The 21,774-nt window shown below is 43.0% G+C and overlaps 1 protein-coding gene and 1 non-coding gene across 3 annotated transcripts in view; one reads left to right on the plus strand and one right to left on the minus strand.

Moving 5' to 3' along the window:
- Positions 1 to 1,247: 1,247 nt before the first annotated feature.
- The window catches only part of ANKRD13A (ankyrin repeat domain 13A), a 33,013-nt gene continuing 12,486 nt past the window's right edge, over positions 1,248 to 21,774 (minus strand). Inside the window, exons 3-15 of one of the 2 annotated variants that reach the window (XM_077875969.1) lie at positions 21,226 to 21,350; positions 18,761 to 18,806; positions 17,439 to 17,582; positions 16,243 to 16,432; positions 12,371 to 12,437; positions 10,931 to 11,012; positions 9,976 to 10,037; positions 8,926 to 9,056; positions 8,042 to 8,199; positions 7,299 to 7,427; positions 5,542 to 5,702; positions 3,936 to 4,003; positions 1,248 to 3,326 (exon numbers count right to left, since the gene is read on the minus strand). In XM_077875969.1, coding sequence (XP_077732095.1) covers positions 3,131 to 3,326; positions 3,936 to 4,003; positions 5,542 to 5,702; positions 7,299 to 7,427; positions 8,042 to 8,199; positions 8,926 to 9,056; positions 9,976 to 10,037; positions 10,931 to 11,012; positions 12,371 to 12,437; positions 16,243 to 16,432; positions 17,439 to 17,582; positions 18,761 to 18,806; positions 21,226 to 21,350 — 1,559 coding nt within the window. In that variant the 3' untranslated portion in view covers positions 1,248 to 3,130. The remainder of the gene's footprint in view (positions 3,327 to 3,935; positions 4,004 to 5,541; positions 5,703 to 7,298; positions 7,428 to 8,041; positions 8,200 to 8,925; positions 9,057 to 9,975; positions 10,038 to 10,930; positions 11,013 to 12,370; positions 12,438 to 16,242; positions 16,433 to 17,438; positions 17,583 to 18,760; positions 18,807 to 21,225; positions 21,351 to 21,774) is intronic. The other variant, XM_077875970.1, reaches the window with a different exon arrangement.
- On the plus strand, positions 17,066 to 17,200 carry LOC144300072 (U4 spliceosomal RNA). Its single transcript, XR_013366714.1, has one exon. It is a non-coding gene; the product is annotated as a U4 spliceosomal RNA (small nuclear RNA).

The following is a 21,774-nucleotide window of genomic DNA, read 5'->3' on the forward strand; positions in this document are numbered from 1 at the left end:
TAGCATTAATCTTCACTTTTTTTAAATTTGAGATTAATAAATCTGCAAGTGCTTTTTGGGATCTCGGGGCTCAGGAAGTCTTAATTTTTTTCAGCTGGACCGCAATCTGAAATCCACACATTTCCAGACATGGGCCTACTTTGGATTTTGAACCCCATCACTTAACTGCATGTACTGCAAATAGTCCCGTAAAGCAGTTGTCACACAACTTGTCCTCCTTGAAGTCTTCTGTGTTCAGCAACAAATTTGTTGTTACAGTAAATCTCTTTCCCATCATTTAGATTGGACTTCCCTTCCTTGACAGGCATGTTATGTGTGGTGTATTGGACATGCTCATGGTGCAGTGTCAAGCACTTTGTTAGACTTAGTTCCTAGTAATGTCTTATAGAAATGGCTGTTTCCTGCTGATAACTGAACCACCTAAACTTTAAGGAACCTAAAGGTGAAGAAGCTATAGTTTCTTAATAATCCACAGGTATTCCATCTCTTGGCCTAAGGTGACCTGGGTTTTCTTCATTATGCCCCACTGGCTTAGAGTATTGTGTACTTTCCCCCAAAGCATAGCAACTCCCTCACATCTTCCTGGAAATGCCAAGGCCTCATTTCTGGAGCCCAGATGTTTTTTACTGGTCACTGCTTCCGTTTTGTTTTTTGTTTAGATTTTTTTGAAAGAGAAATAGCACAAGTTGGGTGAGGAACAGAGGGAGATGGACTCCCCACTAAGCAGGGAGCCCAGCATGGGATTGAATCCTAGGACCCCAGGATCATGCCATGAGCAGAAGGTAGACGCTTCACTGACTGAGCCACCTAGGCAACCCTCTCCCCTTTTTTGTTTTAATACCAATGTAATTGGGTGTAGGATAAATCTGGAAGCCTAATTATCACCTGAACTTGTAAGAAAAGCCTCACAAGGACTTTACCCTCAGAGGGGAGAGCAGATTCAGTCCCACGAGAGATACGATGTTGGTGTGGCTTCCTGGACTCAAGAGGCAGCAGGATGACTGCCGTCTCTCAGCAGCCCTGATGCTGGCTGGCTTTTTGTTTCTTGTGTGAAACAAGTAGCATGGTGTGTGCAGATTGTATGACCCAGGTGGGAAGACTGAGAGGAGCAGGTCACCTTTATAATACATGCAGAGTGTTGCGAGGCACTCCCATGTGCCAGTCACATACGTAACAGGAAGTATGGGGACATACAGTGACTAGAAAAACCACATAAAAAGGAAAAAAGACTAAAAGGCTGTCTAGGATATTGTACAAGCACCCTCTTGGGAAGCAATCTTTATTTGCATTTTAAGAGAGTGAACACATATATGAAAAACGCTGCAACAGTTGACACAACACTCAGTCCCTTTTAACTGGCTTCCTGGGGAGTCCAAGACCTCAGTAAGCAGGACAATGGAATGCAAACATAGAAATCATTGATGATACACCTCAGTGTGTAAACAATGTGGCCTGACTGCAGCCATTCCCAAGAAGTGTCTTCACTCAGGGTAAACACAAAGTAAACAGAATGCCAAGCTGTGTATTTGAAACAAACGTGACACCACAGTATACTGGCCTTGTGTGCGCAATAGAAGGAATTCTGTCTGGTTGGACCATGACATAAAAGGCAGATGGTTATGTGGAATCCAAAGCACAAATCTCTGTGACTAAGAATATTTTACTGGCAACACTAACTGGAGGATACAGATGCTAACTGCAGTGTAGCTTCTGTCTCTCTTCCTATCCTGAAAGCAGCACAGCAGATAGACAGATGCAGAGCTGAGGAGGCCATTGTTACCAGGTTATGTCAGTGCAGCCTGTGGGAACGAATAGACGGGCCAGAGTGAGGGCGCCCTCAGCACTCCTCCCCGGGATCTTCCGTGTGGTGTGCGGTGCTTATTTACAGAAGGGTCAGATAAAATCGTTGAACTACTAAAGGTATCCAAAAAAGGCCTGAGAAAATCTGGTTAAAATGTATAACCTTGTATTGCTACTGATGGGAGTAGTTGTTTTTATATCTTTCAAAAATAATAAAAAGATTCTGTTAAAAAATATATTTATCCAGAAAGATGTTGATTTGAACTCTAAAAAGCAATACAGAATCCTCATTTTCCCTTTTGAATACAGAGCTATTGAGTTCTGCTTGTAGCTCCCTTTCTAACTACAAGGTCACCCCTTCCTCTCTAGTGAGCCTAGGCCTGTAGTGGGGTCTTCCTAAGCCTCTCCATGGCAATCTGTCACTAGGGAAGGCGTGGAACATACTTGGTTTGGTTCCGTGCTGTCCAATGTTTTGGCCAGCCTGCCCGCTTCGAGAACAAGCCTCAGGCTCTCCTAGCTGCTCCTTCAGGGCCAGGATTAGCTGCCTTGGATTTAGCCTGGAGGATCCTGCTCTCAAAGGAACGGCCTTTATAAATTCAAATCAGACCCCTCAGTAAGTGGAGTGAGGTGGTTTGAAACTATTGGTAATTTTTAAGGCTAAGGCAACATCCGTGGTCATTTGTATATCCTAATGTGATGCAAGTAGTTAAGCCTAATCTAAAACATATCCTGTACATGTCTCCTCTTTAACTCTAGCTGGGGATGGGAGGAGTGGAGTAAGGTGGAGGAGGAGCAGTGATGGTGTTCTAGAAACCCTGTATAAAGGTAAAAACAAAAGAGTAGATCGGCACAGATTATCCATTTCTTTGGTGAACTGTAAAGAAGTGCCTCATAGATTCTCATAAACCATGCTCTAAAAAGGCTGCTGCTCTCATATAGAAAAGCACCCTGACTCTGCAATAACTTGTTTTGTTATCACTCCTTGATAAAAATTAATCTACAAACTTGCGGGGATTGGGGTGTTTGTCTAAAGCTGGTAGTAAGAACGTGACCTGCAAGCCAATACAGCTAATGGAAAGTGACAATGCTCTCCTCCCCTTAGCCTGGAGGCAGGGCGCCTGCCAGTCCCCAGGACCCCCCCGGCCCCGGGGAGTGTCGTGGATGGGCCTGGGAGTTCCTGGTCTTGCACCTCTGTGTAAAAAAAGGGCAGCTGCTGTCTGCTGCATACATGCGAAGTGCGGTCCCTCAGCCCCGGGGCACTAGTAATGCAGCACTCCCGTGCAGCCTAGAACCTCTGCTTTGTGCAGCCCGTGAGCATGAGCAGAAAGGTCTATTTCTCGGTAAGAGACAGCTGTAAGACTTGCTGGAGCTCCTCCTCCTCCTCCCGGAGCCGGAGCTCCCGCTCCTCCAGCTCTCTGGCAGACAGCTCCATGGCCAGCTGCAAGTCGCTGTCAAAACGGCTCGTCTCACTCGAGACACCAGGGCACAGACCTTCTGAGCTGGTAAGCAGGCTCTCCTGGATGGCCCTGTGATGGAAAAAAGCGGAAAGAAACCAATGACCAGCATCATCAGGCCAGCGGCAGCGTCCACGTATAACCGCTCACAAAGAGCATACCACACCAGGCACTGGATGTGCACTCCATGGGCACGCTACCATTCAATCCCATAGGACTCTAGAGGTGTGGGTGCTGCGCACACGTGAGATACTCAAGGCTCAGAGAGGTGAAGAAACCTGCCCAGGATCACCCAGCTGCTAAGTGATAGTATTAGGAACTGAACTTGGATCTGTTTTAAAGCAAAATCCAAGTTGTTCTTCAATAAGCTTGCACATATGCCTGGAGTATGTGAAAATACTTCACAAAGTAAATCTTTGCAGTTTTTACCATCCCCTCCTTTGAATAGATTATTTACTCATCTCTGTAGCTGCTCCTCAAAGTCCCCTCATTCTTAAAATTGTATATACTTCCCACTGAGGGTATCTAGACCCTGTGTGAGCATACATTCTTTGTAGAGGAACCAGGCCAATCAAAAAGGTGTCGTTTTCCCAACGGCACTGGCCTGGGAACTAGTCAACTGTATCGACACTAAGTGCCTGTGTTGGCCAAAGCTTAAGCCTTAAGAGTCACGCCAATTACCTCTCATACTGGGCATCGTAGGCATGTGTCTGATTGATCCCTCCATTCGAAGCTGGTCCTGAAAGTTCCTACAAAAAATAAACAAGATGGGCATGAATACCTCCTAGAAGGAACAGGCATCGTACCATTAAGGAGATCAAAGCAGTGTGTTATTGATAGCACTGCATGAAAAACTGATAGGGACTTAGGCTATCTCAAAAATGACACCTAAATGTCAGCTAGTATATGGTACACTACCCTGCTTAACGGCCACAGCCTCTCACGCTTGACACAGAATCTATCAAAAACAGCCCTGGGCAAAGTTTAAATGAATAAGGCAAGTAATTCTTGTAAAGCAAGACTGCAATACATAATTCAACATTTGTCATCTTTGGCCACTCCCCTTTGCAAAATTTATGGTCAATACATGCAGATATCAAGGGGGAAAATAAGCTCACCTACAGAAGGGAAAGGAAGGTGCACTGGAGGGAGGGACAATGAGGTCCAGGGGCTCGGACTGCTCCCAGGAGGCCTCCCAAAGGGAATATGCTGGCTCTGGGTGTGGCCCTTGGCCCAGCAGCTTCAGAAAACTAAATGGTTCAAAGAATGGATTGATGGGAAATGCAAGAGGGGTAGGGCACACACTGCCCAACCTCAGAGCCTCAAGAATAAAACCAGAATACCAAAATCTGAGCTTGGACACTGGAGTGTGGGTACCACTCTCAAAGCTTAGTGGGCCTATGAGTGCAGGGGCTGAGGCTGCTTCACCAAAGAATCCCTACTCTGCAAACACGTGCCAAACAAGTGACAGAAGGAAACAAGAAACCAATGAACAGACAGACAGTAGAGCCCAGGACACACCAAGAGGTAGTGGACACAGAAAGAGCCTCCACTCCAGCAGAGTCAGGAAGCCACAGCAGGGTGGGAATGAAAGGAGTTGATGTGGAGGGGATGGCGGGGGTGGGGGGGGTGGGGAGGGTGGGGGGAGCAGGGGGGAAGAGCTCACGCCCTGCACTGCCCCAGGCAGGTGAGATCTGAAGGAAGAAAACACCAACTATTCTTAACGCTGGTCTGTCTGCTCTATCCTTAGCTCTACCCTTAGCCAGATACTCTGACAGTTTGGGATTATACCCCTTGCAACAGAATAAAAAATAGGAGTAAAAAACAAATTTAACAAGGAATCAACCACCATTTTCATCGCACACTAAACAGCCATAACACAGTGATTAGTCTTTCTTGGGGAGGAAGCTGCGATTCAAAACCCACATGCCTTCTTACAAGACTATCAACACATGAACAGTATTCCAGAAAAAACAGGATGATGAAAACAAGCATGGACCTACAGTTTCAGTACCAGCAAATTGGACAGCATACTCCCAAAAATATGACTGTTAGCTGCATGGGTGAACTGAAGAGAAGGACAGTCTGTCAGGAAACATCCTATGAATGATACAGACTAGGGTTGTACACATGGTGTCACATAAGAAGCTTCTGAGAGAGACCAGGTACAAAAAATAGAATCTCTCTAACACTGTGAATACGCCCAATGTGTGATGTACAGTGAGTCTTACAAGCCAGCTACAAATTAAACCCTCCCGTGCCCTGCCATTTGTTCTGCTAAATGCACCTGGCTCCTGCTGGACTCCAGTAAACTCTGCTGGATGGCAAACTGCATTATCTCGTAATCTTCATCTTGCAAATGCACATTTCTGCCATTGTCCTGAACGTGGTAAGATTCCGGAATTTCAAATACAGACTGATCAACCTCAAAGTTTGTGACGTGGGAAGCTGAAACACAAAAGGTGACAGTCCAGTGCCTCAATCAGTAAAATAAATTTCTCCTTCAAACTTATAATTTAAAATTTATAAAAATTTTTTCAATTAACAAAACAAAAGGATTAAAATGATTAAAATCAAGGTTTGCTACTACGTGAGAGTGATTTTGAGTAAGAATAACCTTGCCAGGGCAGCCTGGATGGTTCAGTGGTTTAGCGCCGCCTTCAGCCTAGAGTGTGATCCTAGAGACCCGGGATCGAGTCCCATGACGGGCTCCCTGCATGGAGCCTGCTTTCTCCCTCTACCTATGTCTGTGCCTCTCTCTCTCATGAATGAATAAATAAAATCTTTATAAAAAGAAAAAAGAATAACGTTGACACAGAAAAGTACCAAAATACAGCCTTTTTCTTTTTGTCTTGTTTTTTTTTTAAGTAATAAAATTAACTCACAGTCATAAAAAAATAAAGATCTCTCTCTCCCTAAACTCTTTCTCGGGATCCCTGGGTGGCGCAGCGGTTTAGCGCCTGCCTTTGGCCCAGGGCGCGATCCTGGAGACCCGGGATCGAATCCCACGTCAGGCTCCCGGTGCATGGAGCCTGCTTCTCCCTCTGCCTGTGTCTCTGCCTCTCTCTCTCTCTCTCTCTCTCTGTGCCTATCATAAATAAATAAAAATTAAAAAAAATAAATAAATAAAAAACTCTTTCTCTTATTTCCAAAGTCCAAAGGTAACCAGTGTTTCCTGTTTGTTTTTGAGGAATGCAGTGTATGTACACAACCACAACAAGGTCTCTTTGTATTTTTCCTTTTTATTATGAAATATAATAAACACATAAAAGAAAGTATATAAGATGTCTGTAAACTAAAATAAAAATGGTAAAATGGGGCACGTGGGTGGCTCGGTTGGGCATCCAACTCTTGGTTTCAGCTGAGGTCATGAGATTGAGCCCCTTGTTGAGCCCCTCATTGGGCTACATGCTCAGCATGGCTTGAGATCCTTTCTCTCCCTCTGCCCCTCCTCCACCCCACTGGAACCATACTCACTCTCCCTCTCTCAAAAAACAATAAAACAAATGCCTGTGTATCTTTCAACTAGTCCCAGACACAGAACAACATTTACCACAGTAAAACAAAACAACTAAAAAAAAATTCAGTTATGTTTCCATACACTACCAATGACTAACTGGAAAATAAAATTAAGTAAATAATCCATTTACAGTAGCATCCAAAAGATAATTTGGATGGACTGCAAGGGAGCCTGAGGAAATTTTGTGGGGTAATAGAAATGCTCTGCATCTTGATTGTGGTAGTGATTACCGAGGTACCCACATTTGTCAAAATGCACTGAACTATCACACTTAATGTAGGAGTATTTTATTGTATATATGGTACACTTCAATAAAGTTGGCTTTTAAGACTATGTTTCCTTTAATACAAGTGGGGTCATATTATACAAGTGGTTTTTTTCACTGAATCTAAATGAAATCTAAAATTTTCATTCAGTGCAGAGATCTGCTTCATAAGATACTCCAATGTCAAACTGAATAATTAGTATACTAACTGAATGTGTATTTTTCTTTGAAATCACAAAGCCCAACTTTTTTTTTTTACCTGAATCAGGCTGGGTCCCTTCAAGATTTTGAGATCCAGTTTCTTCAGCAGTGCTACAGCCATTAACATTTCCAAATGTAATCCGTGCATTTAAGACATGAAACAAGGGAATTTCTAACAAAATAAGAGCTTTTATAAATAAACTTTATGAGAATAATAGCCATCATTTACTGAGTGCTTACTATGCTAGGTCCATGTCAAATACATGAACATAACAACCCTTCCCAATATACAGTGAGAAAATTAATATTCAGAGGGGTTAAGCAACTTTTCTAGATCACAGTAAATAATTGATCAAGACTGTGCTGAAGAATGTCACAAATATGCAACTATCTAAACTGTAACTACCTCACAGATTCTATGTATTGTTTATGAGATTATGCATTCCAGTGCAGGCCCTAAAACATACTTCTGTATCAAAGGATCTTGGTGTCAACAGTCTTCCTCAAAAACAATCTAATTTGATGCTTAAATAAAGTGTGACATGAAAACAATGAATGCTCACATTTTTTATGCCTTTTTACATCTGTTAGCACCATCTGTGAATAGAACTGATGATCTCCTAATTTTGATATGGCAAGTGAACCAAAAGCCATATTAAACTAGAGCATCATTGTGACCTCCTCTGTTATGTCTACTCTCTGCTACTTTCGCCTAAAATGTTCTGGTGTTCTGAAGCACAATCTGTCACCCACAGAAACAGGCAGAACCTACAGGTGCTCCTGTGGTTTGGTAGAAAGTACCTATCTTGACAGGAAATCCAGGCGGGAATTCCAGTTTGATGAAATCTCTCAGCCGTGCAAAATGAGCGCTGGTTCGGGCCATGAGGTCAATGATAGGAATGACCTGCTCCACAAGAGAGAGGGGAAAGTCCTCACACATCCACAGCATTGCTTTAAACCTACAAGACGGACCAAGACAAGAGTGAGGCCATCACCCCCAGCCAGGGAAACTGAATGACTTCTATGCAGCCAGGTAGACAGCACTCCTCCTTATGCAGCCTTCCCAGCCACCGTACTTCTCTTAATGCGGAGCAGGAAAGAAACTAGACCCACACAACATTCCGATCACCATAAGATCTGGCTGTCAGGAGAAATGCCCTACACTCTGACCTCCCCCTGCAGCAGCCAGAATTGAGAGCAAGCATGAAGGAATCAAGAGCTGGTGGATCATTTCATCTGATCAGCTGAAGCTTGCTGGCAGTAAAAAATACAAGGAATTTTATATCCTATCTCTACTCTATTTGGAGAAGGGCTAATTAGAAGGTGGGCAATTGGGATGCCTGAGTGGCTTAGTGGTTGAGCATCTGCCTTTGGCTCAGGGCATGATCCCGAGGTCCTGGGATCGAGTCCCACATCAGCCTCCCCCACAGGGAGCTGCTTCTTCCTCTGCCTGTGTCTGGGCCTCTCTCTGTTTCTCTCATGATAAATAAAATCTTGAAAAAAAAAAAAAAGAAAAGAAAAGAAAAGAAAAAGGTGGGCAATCTGCTATTTGTTTTTCTCAGATAAAGTTACTTCCAAAATATTTTTAAAGGAAGGGGACACAAAAATGACAACATGACCCCATGAAACAGCAAAACTTCTGAAATAAGAATCCATCAGTTGAAAATGGCCACTGAGCCTCTTACTTTTGCGTTCTAATTGTCAGCTCTTTCGGCCTCCCGATGTCCCGGTCCTTCAGATCAAACTCTTCATTAAAATACTCGTCAGGCGTGATGGCTGTGGGGTTGTTGGCAGTGGCACATTCTGTGGTGAGGTCCTGTCGAGCCAGAACTCAGGGATATCAGAAATGCCTAATGGTGCTCACAGGTGGAGACCTACAGCATTCAGCCTCTGCAGTGGACACACTAACCAGCTATAGATCAGGAAATTCTAGTCATTTCTCCCCCAACCTCCACCCCCGACTTTTTTAAACTAAGTTACTGCAAAGAACAAGAAAATCTACAAAGGTGTGAGGATATGACATAGGAAGCCTAATAGGTCTCCATGTCAAATATTTCTCCACTCTCTTGCATTTTTATCTCCTGACTGTAGAAAAGAAAAAAGAAATACCTGAAAGCATATAAGATCTGGAAGACCTGGAGTTTAAGCTCCAGCTCTGTCAGGCTCTCACTCAGGACACTGGGAAGGAAATCTCATTTTTCTAACCCTCTGACAGCCATTATACTAACTACATAGTTCTCATAGGGATCAAGTAAGAAAATGTTTGTTAAGGTGCTCAGTTAAGGGGCGCCTGGGTGGCTCAGTCAGTTAGCATTTGCCTTTGGCTCAGATCGTGATCTCGGGATCCGGGGTCAAGCCCTATGTTGGGCTCCCCGCTGAGTGGGGAAGTCTTCTTCTCCCTATCTCTCTGCCCTTTCTCCTGCTTGTGCTCTCTTGCTAATAAGTAAATAAAACCTTTAAAAAAAAAAAAGTTCTGGTCAAAATAGAAAGTCCTGAATCCTTTTTAAGTTTACAGATGAGAGAGAAAGCACCTGACTTCTATATCATGACCCTCCTCTAAAATCTTTAGGTATAAGACTCATCTGTTTCTCTTCCAAAAGAGTATCTCAGATTTCAGCTTGGGAATGCTCTTCAGACTTGCAGACAGAGTGGCCTGTTCAAATTCAGTAAATGCCATCACAGCACAGAAAAGTCATGTCCTTTCTTGAACCTGGGAGCTCACTTCTTCCACTTACCCCTTGGGCTCCAAACTGGTGTTCCACAGTTCCCAGCAGAGATTCCAGTGGGTTCCTGTCCGCTAAGAAAGGGGGGAAAGTTTAGTGTCTAATATTATACCTCATTTGTGACTACAGAAGGAGATTCTCATCCTATTCTCAAGTTCTGGATCCCAGCTACCTATATTAGGAAGTCTATTTATGGACAGGCTGATAAAATCATCTACTATAACCATCAGCTAATCTATCCCTTACAAGACACTCATTTATTATTTATTTATTTATTTACTTACTTACTTATTTATTTCAAGACACTCTTTATTAGGGTCTCTAACCTAGATGAGTAAGAGTTACAAGAACTACAGCAAAAAGACTGAGTTTAGGACTGAACCTGGATGGGCCACAGAGTCCTCATCTGTCAAACCGGAGTCCTAGTAACAGTGGTGGTGGAGGTAGCCAAGTACTACTGCGTGCTTGCTGCACTCTGCAGGAACCTTCCAAAGGTTTGCATGAGGAGACTCAACCCATTCTCCTGAGCACCGCCATTTCACTGCTAAGGAACCTGAGCCACAAAGGGTAGATAAGTTAAGACCACACCACTGGCCTCTGGTGGGTGGAACTGCCATAGAACAACTACATATTGGTTGGGCTCAGAGCCCAAGTTCCACCCAGATCTTTCATGGTCAGAGTTTGGAATGAATCACTTATTCCAGTGAAAACTAGTCTCTAATACCCTCATCTACCATTCCGGTCAAATCCATCTTTAGAACACAAAAACAAACCCTCCTGAGTGGCTTTAATTCCACTTGAAGCCAACTATAGGTAATACCTACAGGAATGGGCTGGACTAAGGAAGTTAGTTTTTCTGTAAAAAGGAAGTTAGGGTTAGGATGACCCTGACCTGACCACACTAACCCCAAAATTTGGTGAAGCCAATGAAGGCTCTCTCTTAGCTAAACAAAAGGGGAAGGATTACCTTTATATCTCTTTTTTTCTTCCTCCGTCAGATGTTCTGTCCGGATTTTGGTTATCACACTCACATTGTTTACTGTGTAAACCTTGAGAGACGTGTGCAAAAGAAAACAGTGACACAGGGAATCAAAACTCAAAAAATAAGCATAGCAAGAGCAAGAATGCTGAAGCCAAATTAAAAAAAAAAAGAAAGAAAGAAAAAATTTCAGCAAAATAAAAATGGGAAATGGTTGACAATCATTAGGATCCTTCAGAGAAAATATACAGGCTATCAACTTAGAAATGCATCAGCAGTTAATTTGCATCTCTGACAGTTTTAAATACTGAGGAGTGAACAGGGACGCTGTGTCTTCCCGCCTGCCCTTTGTGTAACTAAACACCCTCAAACAAAGGTCCTGATACTTAGGCCTCCCAGCTGGATTGCTATCGTGCTGAGGCACCCAAACCTGTATCCTGGGCTTCTGCACTGATCTGTGGTAATCTGATAACAGGACTGATTTAGCCAGCCATCTGCTGAAAACGGAATGAACACAAGGTTCTCTATACCTGCAAGACTTAACGAGGAAACCAGCAAATCACTAGGTAAAAGCTACTCCGTCTATGGACAAAAAGGTATTTGTCACCACCGGAGCCAGTGCTCTTTTCTCAAGGCCACCTGAGGAACATGGGTGGGAGTGGGGGGTCTGGAAGACCGACTCTCCCGGTGAGCAGAATTAAGTGTACGTGTCGTACGTGGATTCCCCAGGATCAGAGACTCGAGGAAACACACGCAGCACCGGAGCCACTGTTTCTCAGTGGATCTTGCTGAGCATGATGGAAGCGTCTTGGCCCACTCGGGTCACCAGAGGATCCTGCAGCATCCCGCTACGGCTCCAGGAGCCAGCAATCCCTGCTGGACTGCAGGGCTACCTGAAGGCCAGCAAACAGAGCACTCCGGCTGACAAGATGCCGAGGACCCAACTGACAGCTGTCTCCACCCTGATGACTATACTCTTAATGCACTGATGTCATGTGAGTGGGCTGTCAAGCCACTGGTTACAATTAGGCTGACTACGAAAACGGAGGCTCATTAAAGCTACTTTACTTTTTTTTTTTTAACCCACTCAGGTTATAAAAAAAGATCAACATGCAGGTTTGAGTCTAATCCTTTCTTTTCCTCCTTAAAGAATGAAAGGAGCAGTCACTCCTACAGGGACGACTGGCACCTGGACTCACTTCTCTACACCACCATTGATCTCTGGCATACCCAGGGGCCTCCTCGGGACATACTAGCCTATTTTCTAAACATCAGGTAAAATACACATCCAAGTGAGAGACCCTAAGCAGTACTTTATTCCCCAGAGCATCTCCACGGCACAGAGGCATGAAAAAATCTGAACAGACTCCTCATTTGCATAGAAGCTAAATAGCTATATTAAATCTTATTTTAAGAGTTTCCTTTTACCTTTGCTTCGTAACCATTAACAACTTCTGCTTTATCTGTCCTCCAGCCCCAGAATCCGGATTTAGTTCTGATAAAAAGTGAACACCACAAATTTCTACATGTACAATATGCTGACATTCAGATTTATCCCTGCAGCCTTTACAGTTTATTTCCCCCAGCTTAAGGTGGTGAAGGACACTTGATGATTATGGTCCTACTGTCCACAAAAGGATGTTCTCAGTGACAGATGGCTTAAGCATCCCCACCCCCTCCCACAGTTATTAATCAATTTGCCTCACCCCTGGCATAGAAAGCCTCCATTCTTGGCTTCTTTACAAAAACTGCCAGCATAGGCAACAAAGGTGGTGACATTGACTGGACTGCTGTCCTAAAGAAATGAGTGAAGATGACCAGTGTCCAAGGGCTCGCCAAAAGGTGGTATCTGGGCCAGAGCATTTATCTGGATCATCGTAACTGTGGGCAAAGACATCAGCAGTTCTGTCCCCATGAGCAGCCACATCTCAATCGAGGAATTCTTAGAACAACAAGGCACAGACCATCCTGCTCCTCAGGAGAGTGGGTGGGGCAGGAACTCATCACTGTGGTGAGCTGCTTGGAGAAGCCATTAAGGCCTGCAAAACAGCTCGGGAGTTACACGTTTTATCAGGTTTGGTGCAGTAGAAGAAAGGTTATTATGTTAAAAGCAGTTTTTTAGCCCAGGCATGGATTCCAGGCCTGTGGAACCGCTTTTAAAGTAGCCCAGCATTCCAGCGGCAGCTACAGCATTGGTAAAGTGCCTGAAAACTCAGTTATTCAACTTAACATACTCCTGGGCGAAAAATGCATTTAGAGGCAAGAACAGCCAAGAAACTCTGGTTCTTTTTCAAAGCAGCTCACCCTGGGAAATACTACCACTCACAAGGGAACCCTGACCAGCCTGGTCTGCCCTTTTGTCTAGGACATCACATCCTAGCTCCACTGTGACTGCTGCACTTAGCTCCATATAGAACAACTGTCTGCCTTCTGCTCTAACCCCAGAAGGAAGTGGGATGTCACGCAGGAAGCTCCAGGAACTGCCAGATCGCCCAACTCACAAAGAAGATACATGTCATTTGTATCTCATGCTTTCAAACACCTTCATTAGTCCAGATGGGGTATGCAGTGTTTTACATGTATGTTTATAGCCCATCAGAGAAAGGAAGGACCAGAGCTTTACTCTTCCAATTAGTTGTCCACAATTAATGCAGCATGACCCATGGAGGGAGAGAGAGAAACACTAAAGGAATTACACCAAATGCTAGCTATTTCCACTTCACTTTTCAGAAACAAAACTGCAATCCTGGGGGAAAGGGCTTAGGGTCCACATTGATTCATAAACCAGAGTCCTCTCTTAGCCATCAATAATTGAAAATCAAGATAGTCCTTTTAAGTTAACAGAGTCAGTCCTCAGTTCCTTGTCCTTCACCAAGTCACTTGATATTTTGGCCTAGGAAAGAACTGCTTTCTGGCACACAGTCTTCCAAGGTACCAAAGGATGACTCAGTCTGCTCTCCTTCATCCTGCGAGCCTGCTGGGGAAGCAGAGCTGTGTGGTTCTCCCTGGGGACCGCCATGCAACTCACTCCTCTGCATCTGCTCGGCTGGCAATCCTGGCTGCTCCACTTCCCTTTCCATTCCCATTCTGACAGCTTGCTTATTAAATTCAGCGTCCTATTTTAAAACCCAAATTCTATAACTCCTTGGCCCTTGATTAACTTTACAGGCAGAGACATCTGAAAATGACAGTACACCTAGCTCCCCCTCTGCCATTTTTACCTCTGCCTGTCTCCACTGAGACTGCCATACCAAAAGCCACTGAGCAAGCACTGTGGCTTGCAGGCTACTGAGCAATTCAGAGAAAGGCTCTGAGGGTGACAGGGAACATTCTGTTTAAGTCTGGCAGAGCATAATCTTTCAGAGAAGAGAAAAGCCCAGACTGCAGCCAGGGGGTGCATACTGGCAGGCCAAAAACTCATGCAGGAAGCAGGTATCAGAATCTCAGATCAGAGGAGAGAGATGGAGGAGAACGACTATCACAAGTGAGCACAACTTCCAAATTCAAACAAATACACACTCCCACCACCAGTGGAAAGGATATGTACACACTTCTTCTACAACTCAAGTGGCTCAAATCCTTGCTTGATGCACAAGAAACTCACTGACTGCCTGCATTCTGAGCACCATAAAAAAAAAAAAAAAAGCAGCCATCTTCCTGAAACACTCTCTCCAAAACCAACCATTGGTTTCAAAAGGAGGTTAGCTTGAACCTTCTGAAGACCTAGTGACCAAATACCAGATGTACCTTAGTCCTCCATAAAAATGGAATGTGCCCTCATGTACCATCTACCCCCCTCACTGGGGCAGCTGCCAGTAATCGTCACACTCTTTGGAAATTACACTGGCAAACACAGACTTAAACAATGCTGCCAACAAACCAGAGGAACCAGGAGCTCTTCTCATGACATCTTAGGGTCATGGGGACTTTAGCAACGTCATTTCAAGATTCACTCCTTTCTTTCCTTCAAGGAAACTGAAAGCCGAAGAGACTGAGCCACTCCCAGAGCCGCACGGTACTTCAGCAGCCCTGTCAGTGGCATGTTCTTCCCACCCCTATCTCCACAGCTGGGCTGCAGGGGGTGCAGTGGGAGGGGCGGGGTTGGGAGGCTCCTCTATTCCCAGCTTCACCACAGAGCCCTAGCTGAAGGTGCTCTGTCTACAGAGGGATGTGCCAAAGCCTCAGGGGTCTTCCCCAGGCCCTCCCAGGTAAAGCCACAGTCAGCTCCTAATAGACAGCCATCAGGGCAAGGAGGCTAGTGACGGGGCGGGGGGGGGGGGGGGGGGGGCAGTGATGACCCTGCCTCTTGGGGGTACCACTCCCCAAGCACCAGTGGTATCAAGACACCACACAAACTGGCATTTTGGTTTTCTCTTCTGCTACTAATAGATGCCCTAATTCCTAATTCCTAAATCTGAAGAAAAAGGCACTTCAGTCTTATGTCTGACTCAACAGAAAACTCTCATTCTTACAAATTTTCTGGAAACCAAGAAAAGAAAAAGAGAGGAAAGTCAGTACATTCATTTAGAGTAAAGCCGAAATCCAGGATAATATGTGTCCATGTTAGCTCAGGTTATGCTGCTTTGGTTTACAGAGCTGGATGTGACATCCTAGGCAAACGCTCAGGGCTCTTACTCCCTCAGCTCAAGGTGTCCTGTGGTAAAAACACTCAGGCCAACAGCTCTGACAGCCTCTACTTCCATTAACATTCAGAAGTGCTCCATGCCTCTGCAATGCCCAGAGGCAGATGACCAGAGACAGTGCTGTCATCCAGGTTAACCAAGGCACAAACCTCTCCAGAAGCTTCTTCTGGTAGAATCTGGAATAGAACTGAAAACACCTCCAGACTTTTGCTCTAAACTGTTAGTCCTCACAGAGGGAAAGGACCACACTTAACTATATGGTAAATGTGAATTTGACTAGCCAGTACAACCACAATCAACACTGGGCCAATTCTACCTTCCAGAATCTCAAAGCTGCATGGTTTGGGACTAGGGAGCCTGTGGATCTCCAAACACCAAAACAAAAAATTCAAGTAAAAGCCATTATAAAGGGCCCATAAAAGAATATGAAGCCATTTCTCTAAGACTTAACCAATGTGTTATAAAAATGATCTATGAAAGAGGATGTCAGCTATGGCTTCTACTTGGTTAGAACAGAAAGCAACATTAAAACCCTCTATGTTTATTATGCCATATTAGAAAAATCCCAATCCACCCATAATTTCCAATTCATATCTATATGCCACTAAAGATGGCAGTAAAGGGATTAGACATTAAAATGCAGAACCTAATGCGTACCTTTCAAAAGCAATATTTTTAGTATCGAGGCTGGTATTAATGACTGGGCTTGTGAGCCGCCTCTCAACTTCCCTGCCTTTTGGCTTCATCAAGTCCAGAGTGAGGCGCTCCATTTCCTGAGAAAGGTCAAAATGCTCAGTGGTGACCACTCTGTCATCATGGTTGACTTCCATCAGCTCTGCCCGGTTGTCTGTTAATGGAAACAAGAGTGTAACTGAGCACCATGCAAGGAAGATACAAAAACAAGGAAGCCTCAAAGTTAAAATACTGAATCATCTTTGACATTCCCCCCTCCCCCCCAGCCAAGTGCTATCAGATAAAACCTAAAGACTATTGATTATTGACTACCTACTTACATGGAGATTATCTGGCCAGTTTCCACAGCCCATAGGTCATCTTCCCCTAAGTTCCAGACATTTAAAACAATTTGCCTTCTTTGTTGGCAATACATCTGTGTACTTTTAAAAATGTATGATTTACTTAATTAATGTAAACTGTTTATGCACAACGCTGGACTGGCAATACCATTTTTCTCACCCTCCACTAGGAGGATCATGCCTTCTTATGGAGGGAATATATGGAGATATAAGACAGAGTCTCAAAATGAGTGGGAAAAATCAGAGAGGGTGACAAAACATGAGAGACTCCTAACCCTAGGAAACAAACAAGGGGTAGTGGAAGGGGAGGTGGATGGGGGGAGGTAGATGGAGGGATGGGGTGACTGGGTGACGGGCACTGAAGGGGGCACTTGGAGGAATGAACATTGGGTGTTATACTATATGTTGGCAGGTCAAATTCTAATAAAAAAAATATACAAAAAAAAAGCTTTGCGCAGTGGCAGTATTGTAGCCAATGAGGTTTATCCGAGGCGTGATTATTGCTAATTGAAAACAAACAAACAAACAAACAAAAAGAGTCTCAAACTCAAGGCTCAAGAATGTGGGACAAAGACATGTCAAAGAGTAATAGTATTGGGTGGTAAATGATACAGACAAGAAAATTAAGAGAACTATCCAAAAAGAATAAAATAGAGGAATGGAGAGCTGAAAGTTAATAGGAATAACCAAAAAAGAAAAAAAAAAAAAGGCCCCAGACATGATCAGATAAAGTATAGAAATGCAAACACATTTTGATGGTTAAAAATCACTGTAACTCAGCGTTAGCAGCAATCATGAAAACAGAACAGAACCACTCACCTTCTCCCTTAAATATAAAACTACGCCTCCCTCTTATCCAGCTCATGTTCTCAAATCCCAGCAATGTGATATCCACACGCAGTTTGGCACCACTTTTCCAAATGCGACAGACATCATTAGGGCATATTCGGGAAACCAAGGGCACTGGAGAAGAGAAATGTACTACTGAGGAAAATCCTGAGGGCCAAGCAGAACACGCAGGCCCAGGAAATCAGCATTCGGAGTTTAACAAAATTATAGGAGTGGCACAACAGGGACTGACAGACCTAGGCTTGGCTCCCACACTGAGAATATAGGAAGTCACTTTCAAAAACTAAAAGTGGACCTTCTGTTCTATAGCTCTTTATAACGGTGCAGTCGTATGTCTTATCCAGAGAAAACCCTAAATGAATTTCCCAAGGGTATTCTTAATCCCAAAACTGAACCTCTCTTTCTGACGGTCGATCACCATTAGAGCTATAGTGTGTCCATCTGGCCTTCTCGCTCACATATGCTGTTCCTGCCATATGGCTGTGGCCTACCACATTGCCATACCCATCCTTTGAAATATCAAACCTAATACATCTAAGATCTGCTGCTGCTTCACCTGTGGGTATTTGCATTGGAAAAGAACTTGTAAGGTTTCCAAAAGAACCTGAAGTTCTCTTCTGTTGCGTACTCTTTACATCATTTAAAATGCTTCATTACAAATATGACTTCTTGCCTGACAAAGAAGTCAGAGTGAAACCTGGGAATTAAGAGCTGTCATTAACTAAGTTACTGGAAATAAAAGTGGAACACCTATGAAAATTACTGTCAGTCAATTTGCCTTACATAAGATTTTGGAGAAATACATCCATTTTGTAAAAAACCAAGCTATCCCAACAGTCATCTAATTTTCTTCCTTAGAATAACAAGTTTAAAAGAAGTTGAACCACATAAGAAAATGAGCAATAAATTATGGTAAATCTACTTACTAAAATCTTAAATCCATTTAAAGTGACATTAAAAAAACTAATAATATGGACAGGTATCAGCTATTGAGTGACAAAAGGAGGAGACAAAATTGTCTATATGTTATATTCACAGATGCTCAGGAGAAAAACCCTATGTGTGAAGGAAAAAACTAAGAAGGAAAATATACAAAGTATTAATGGTAGTTGTACTTAAGTGGGACTAAGTTTTTCCTTATTCTTTTCTAAGCATTTCTTAGATTAAAAAAAATACATTCCACTTTTATAACGGAAAAGTAAACTTATATTCAGGCTCAATAAATTTGGAAACAAATAACTTATAAACCAAAAAAAAAAAAAAAAATAACTTATAAACCCAGAGCCACTCACCCCAACTGGTGAATTCCCATTTCATCTGCACATAGAAATCTGGAGCCTGAAGGACAAAAGTTTAAAGTAAATGACCCTTGGCACTATTAACTGAACACAAACATGGTAAGGGTTAATGAGGTTTTAAAGGAGGGGAAGAAGCGAGAATACAGAAAATAAGAAACATAAAATGCAAACCCATCAAAGTAAATGCCTATTTTATAGGCAGGCTATTATTTTCTCTTGATATAAAATATGTCTAGACTGTTAATAAAGTTAACTGAGAGCAACAAGGTTAGAGAAGGATAAAATCAAATCTGATTCAGGACTCAGTCTGGTGCCTAACAGTAGCAGAAAGATGAGCCTGGAAGATGGGCTTATGCACTGCCATGCAATGTGGATAACAAGCAATTCTGAACAAAGAGAAAAAACATCATTCCATCTATTCTGTGGGAGAGCTTGACTGAAAGGTTTTGTGTTCTGGGACATGCTTCATATTTACTGGGCCTCAAAACTAAAAGAGGCTATCAGACATCACTTCCCCAGGGAGTTGGCTTTCCCTCCAGTTAACAGACATCTGTCCTCATTCTCCCCCTTAAACTTTTAGAATTTGGCTCTATAAAATTTTACACCACCAGAGCAGCCCTGTTTATTAGGACAGCTTTCTGACCTACTCTCAGTTCTTACAGAAGGTTCTTGGAGAGCTACTTATGAAATCCAACGGTTACCAGCCAAGAAGAGAAATGCTACAAATTCCAGGTGTTTCTCTGTTCCCTCCCACCCCCATGGCTTTTTACAGAAGCACAGGACAGGAAGACCAAGAATCTACCCTAGAGTAAAACCAGAATTCTAGTAATGGGTAAAGGCTCTCAAAGGGGCAGCAGACAAGAAATTGGGCCTATTTTAAGGAGATAATGTTGAAAGACAAAACGTCAGCAACAACATCTGGCGCCACTGGGCACACAGGTCATTCATAGGCTGTCTCTAACTTCAAGCAAAACACTCCAATGTTGTTTACTGCTCTAAATTAATACAGGTAAAAAAAAAAAAAAATCCTTTACATGGAATTTTTTAAATGAAGAGTGACTCCATGTTAAGTCAGTTTCTGTTTTGCAAGTGGGCAAATGTGTTTTTAGTTCCTCCTACAGTAAGTTAGATACGAAAACAATAAATCCACTTAATCTTCTGTCACACTGCTTAAAAACAATGCATACAACTATTTCATATTTCCTAGATGGTTTCATGTAGTACACGACAAAATGAGTTGTCTTCAGGAATGATTTTGCTTGAGTGTCACAGAAATATATTTTTAAAAAAGAGTGCTCAGATAATGAGCAGTGATTGTCTTACTTACAGCAAAGTTGTTCCTTTTCTCAACAGAGCTGTTCATTTTTCTTTTCCTTTTTTTTTTTTTAGCTATTCATTTTTCTGAAGAAATATGTTGACTAAAGTTGTAAAGTAGATTTATCTAGCAAATACCTTTGGAGGTATTTTCACAAGTTCACTTATGTGCTTAAATTGAGAATAAATAACAGGAAAATGAAAGCACTGGTGCTTTTTGTCCCTTGCTGCCCTGAGAACATTGCACTATTGGCTCAAAAGATCATTCTTGCAGGTAACAGAGACTATATATATGAAGAATGGCAACCAGCATGCAAAACAGTCCATGAGCCTAGAAGCAAATTTTTATAAAAATGATCTCCAAAAAATAAAAATAATAAAAATAATAAAAAATAAATGATCTCCAAGTGTCACAAAGCCCATACACTTTAATTCATTGATAATGGTCTTTACCAGCCAAAAAACAATGTCTATAAATAAACTAAGCCAATGGATCAGAAGTCACAAAATCTAACAGCTAGGGTCAATAGGAATGGCAAGGAGAAAGTGCATACAAACTTCAGAGCCTCAGCAGGCCCTGGAAATCCCTGTACAGTAAGTAACCAATGCTCATAACAATTTCCTCAACATGACCTATGCTCGGGGTGCCTGGGTGGCTCACTCAGGTAAGCGTTCAACTCTTGATTTTGGCTCAGGTCACGATCTCAGGGTTGTGAGATTAAGCCCTGTGTTGGGCTTCAGGCTGGGTATGGAGCCTGCTAAAGATTCTCTCTCCCTCTGCCCCTCCCTCCATCCCCCTGCCCTCATAAGCCTGTGCAAACTTTCTCTCAAAACAAAAAGATGACCTCTGTAAAGAAGGCCACTGTTAAGAAAATAGGCACCTAGACAAATTAATTGTACGATGTCCATTTGTCTTAAGTTATCATTTTTAAGCAGCACTCAAAAAGGTAGGTCTACTGACCTAGAAACATAACTTGTGAAAGACCTCATACATTTAACAAATAAGTAATAATGTTCTTTGGTACTAAATATATTGTATTTACAATTCATAAAACTCTTAGGAAGGTACACGTGGATGTCTATGTCTCCAGCTATGCTGTCAGCATTTAGCTCAAAATATGGCATTGCCACATTTTTTCGGATACCTCGAGAATCTTCTGGAGCAGTTCAGGAACTCCTTCAAGGGCCATGGATGTGTTGTGGTAGTCCCTATGTTGAAGAACGGTGTACACCATCTCGGGGTCACCAGTGCTTACAGCCTCGTGTAAAACTGGAAACCAAAAAGGTGACATTTCATCACCCCATAGTCTCATGCTTTGACAAATTCCTAAGCTAGTTTGAAGAGTCTGAGACCCAACATTTTCTTCAAAGAGGGAGTCTCACCTTACTTTTATGACCATAATTGCTTATCGCTAGCTCTTAACTGAGTGAAAAGAAAATATAGCACTCGTAGCCTCTTGATCAAAACAACTTCCATCCTCCCCCCACACCCTCTTTCTTACCACTGGTTCTGAAATCCTGACAGTGTCTTCAGAGAGCGGGCTTTACCTGTGTGATCACACAACTGTGGTTACATGTGGATCAGGCAGGTAGGGCTTATGTGTACCCTTGCTCAGCCAACATAGAATAACTGACCAATGGTAAGATAGCTTACAAGCAAGTGAAATGCCAGGATTTCACCAGAAAAAGGCTAC

The sequence above is a fragment of the Canis aureus genome, chromosome 27, assembly GCF_053574225.1.
Source record: "Canis aureus isolate CA01 chromosome 27, VMU_Caureus_v.1.0, whole genome shotgun sequence".
NCBI lineage: Eukaryota > Metazoa > Chordata > Mammalia > Carnivora > Canidae > Canis > Canis aureus.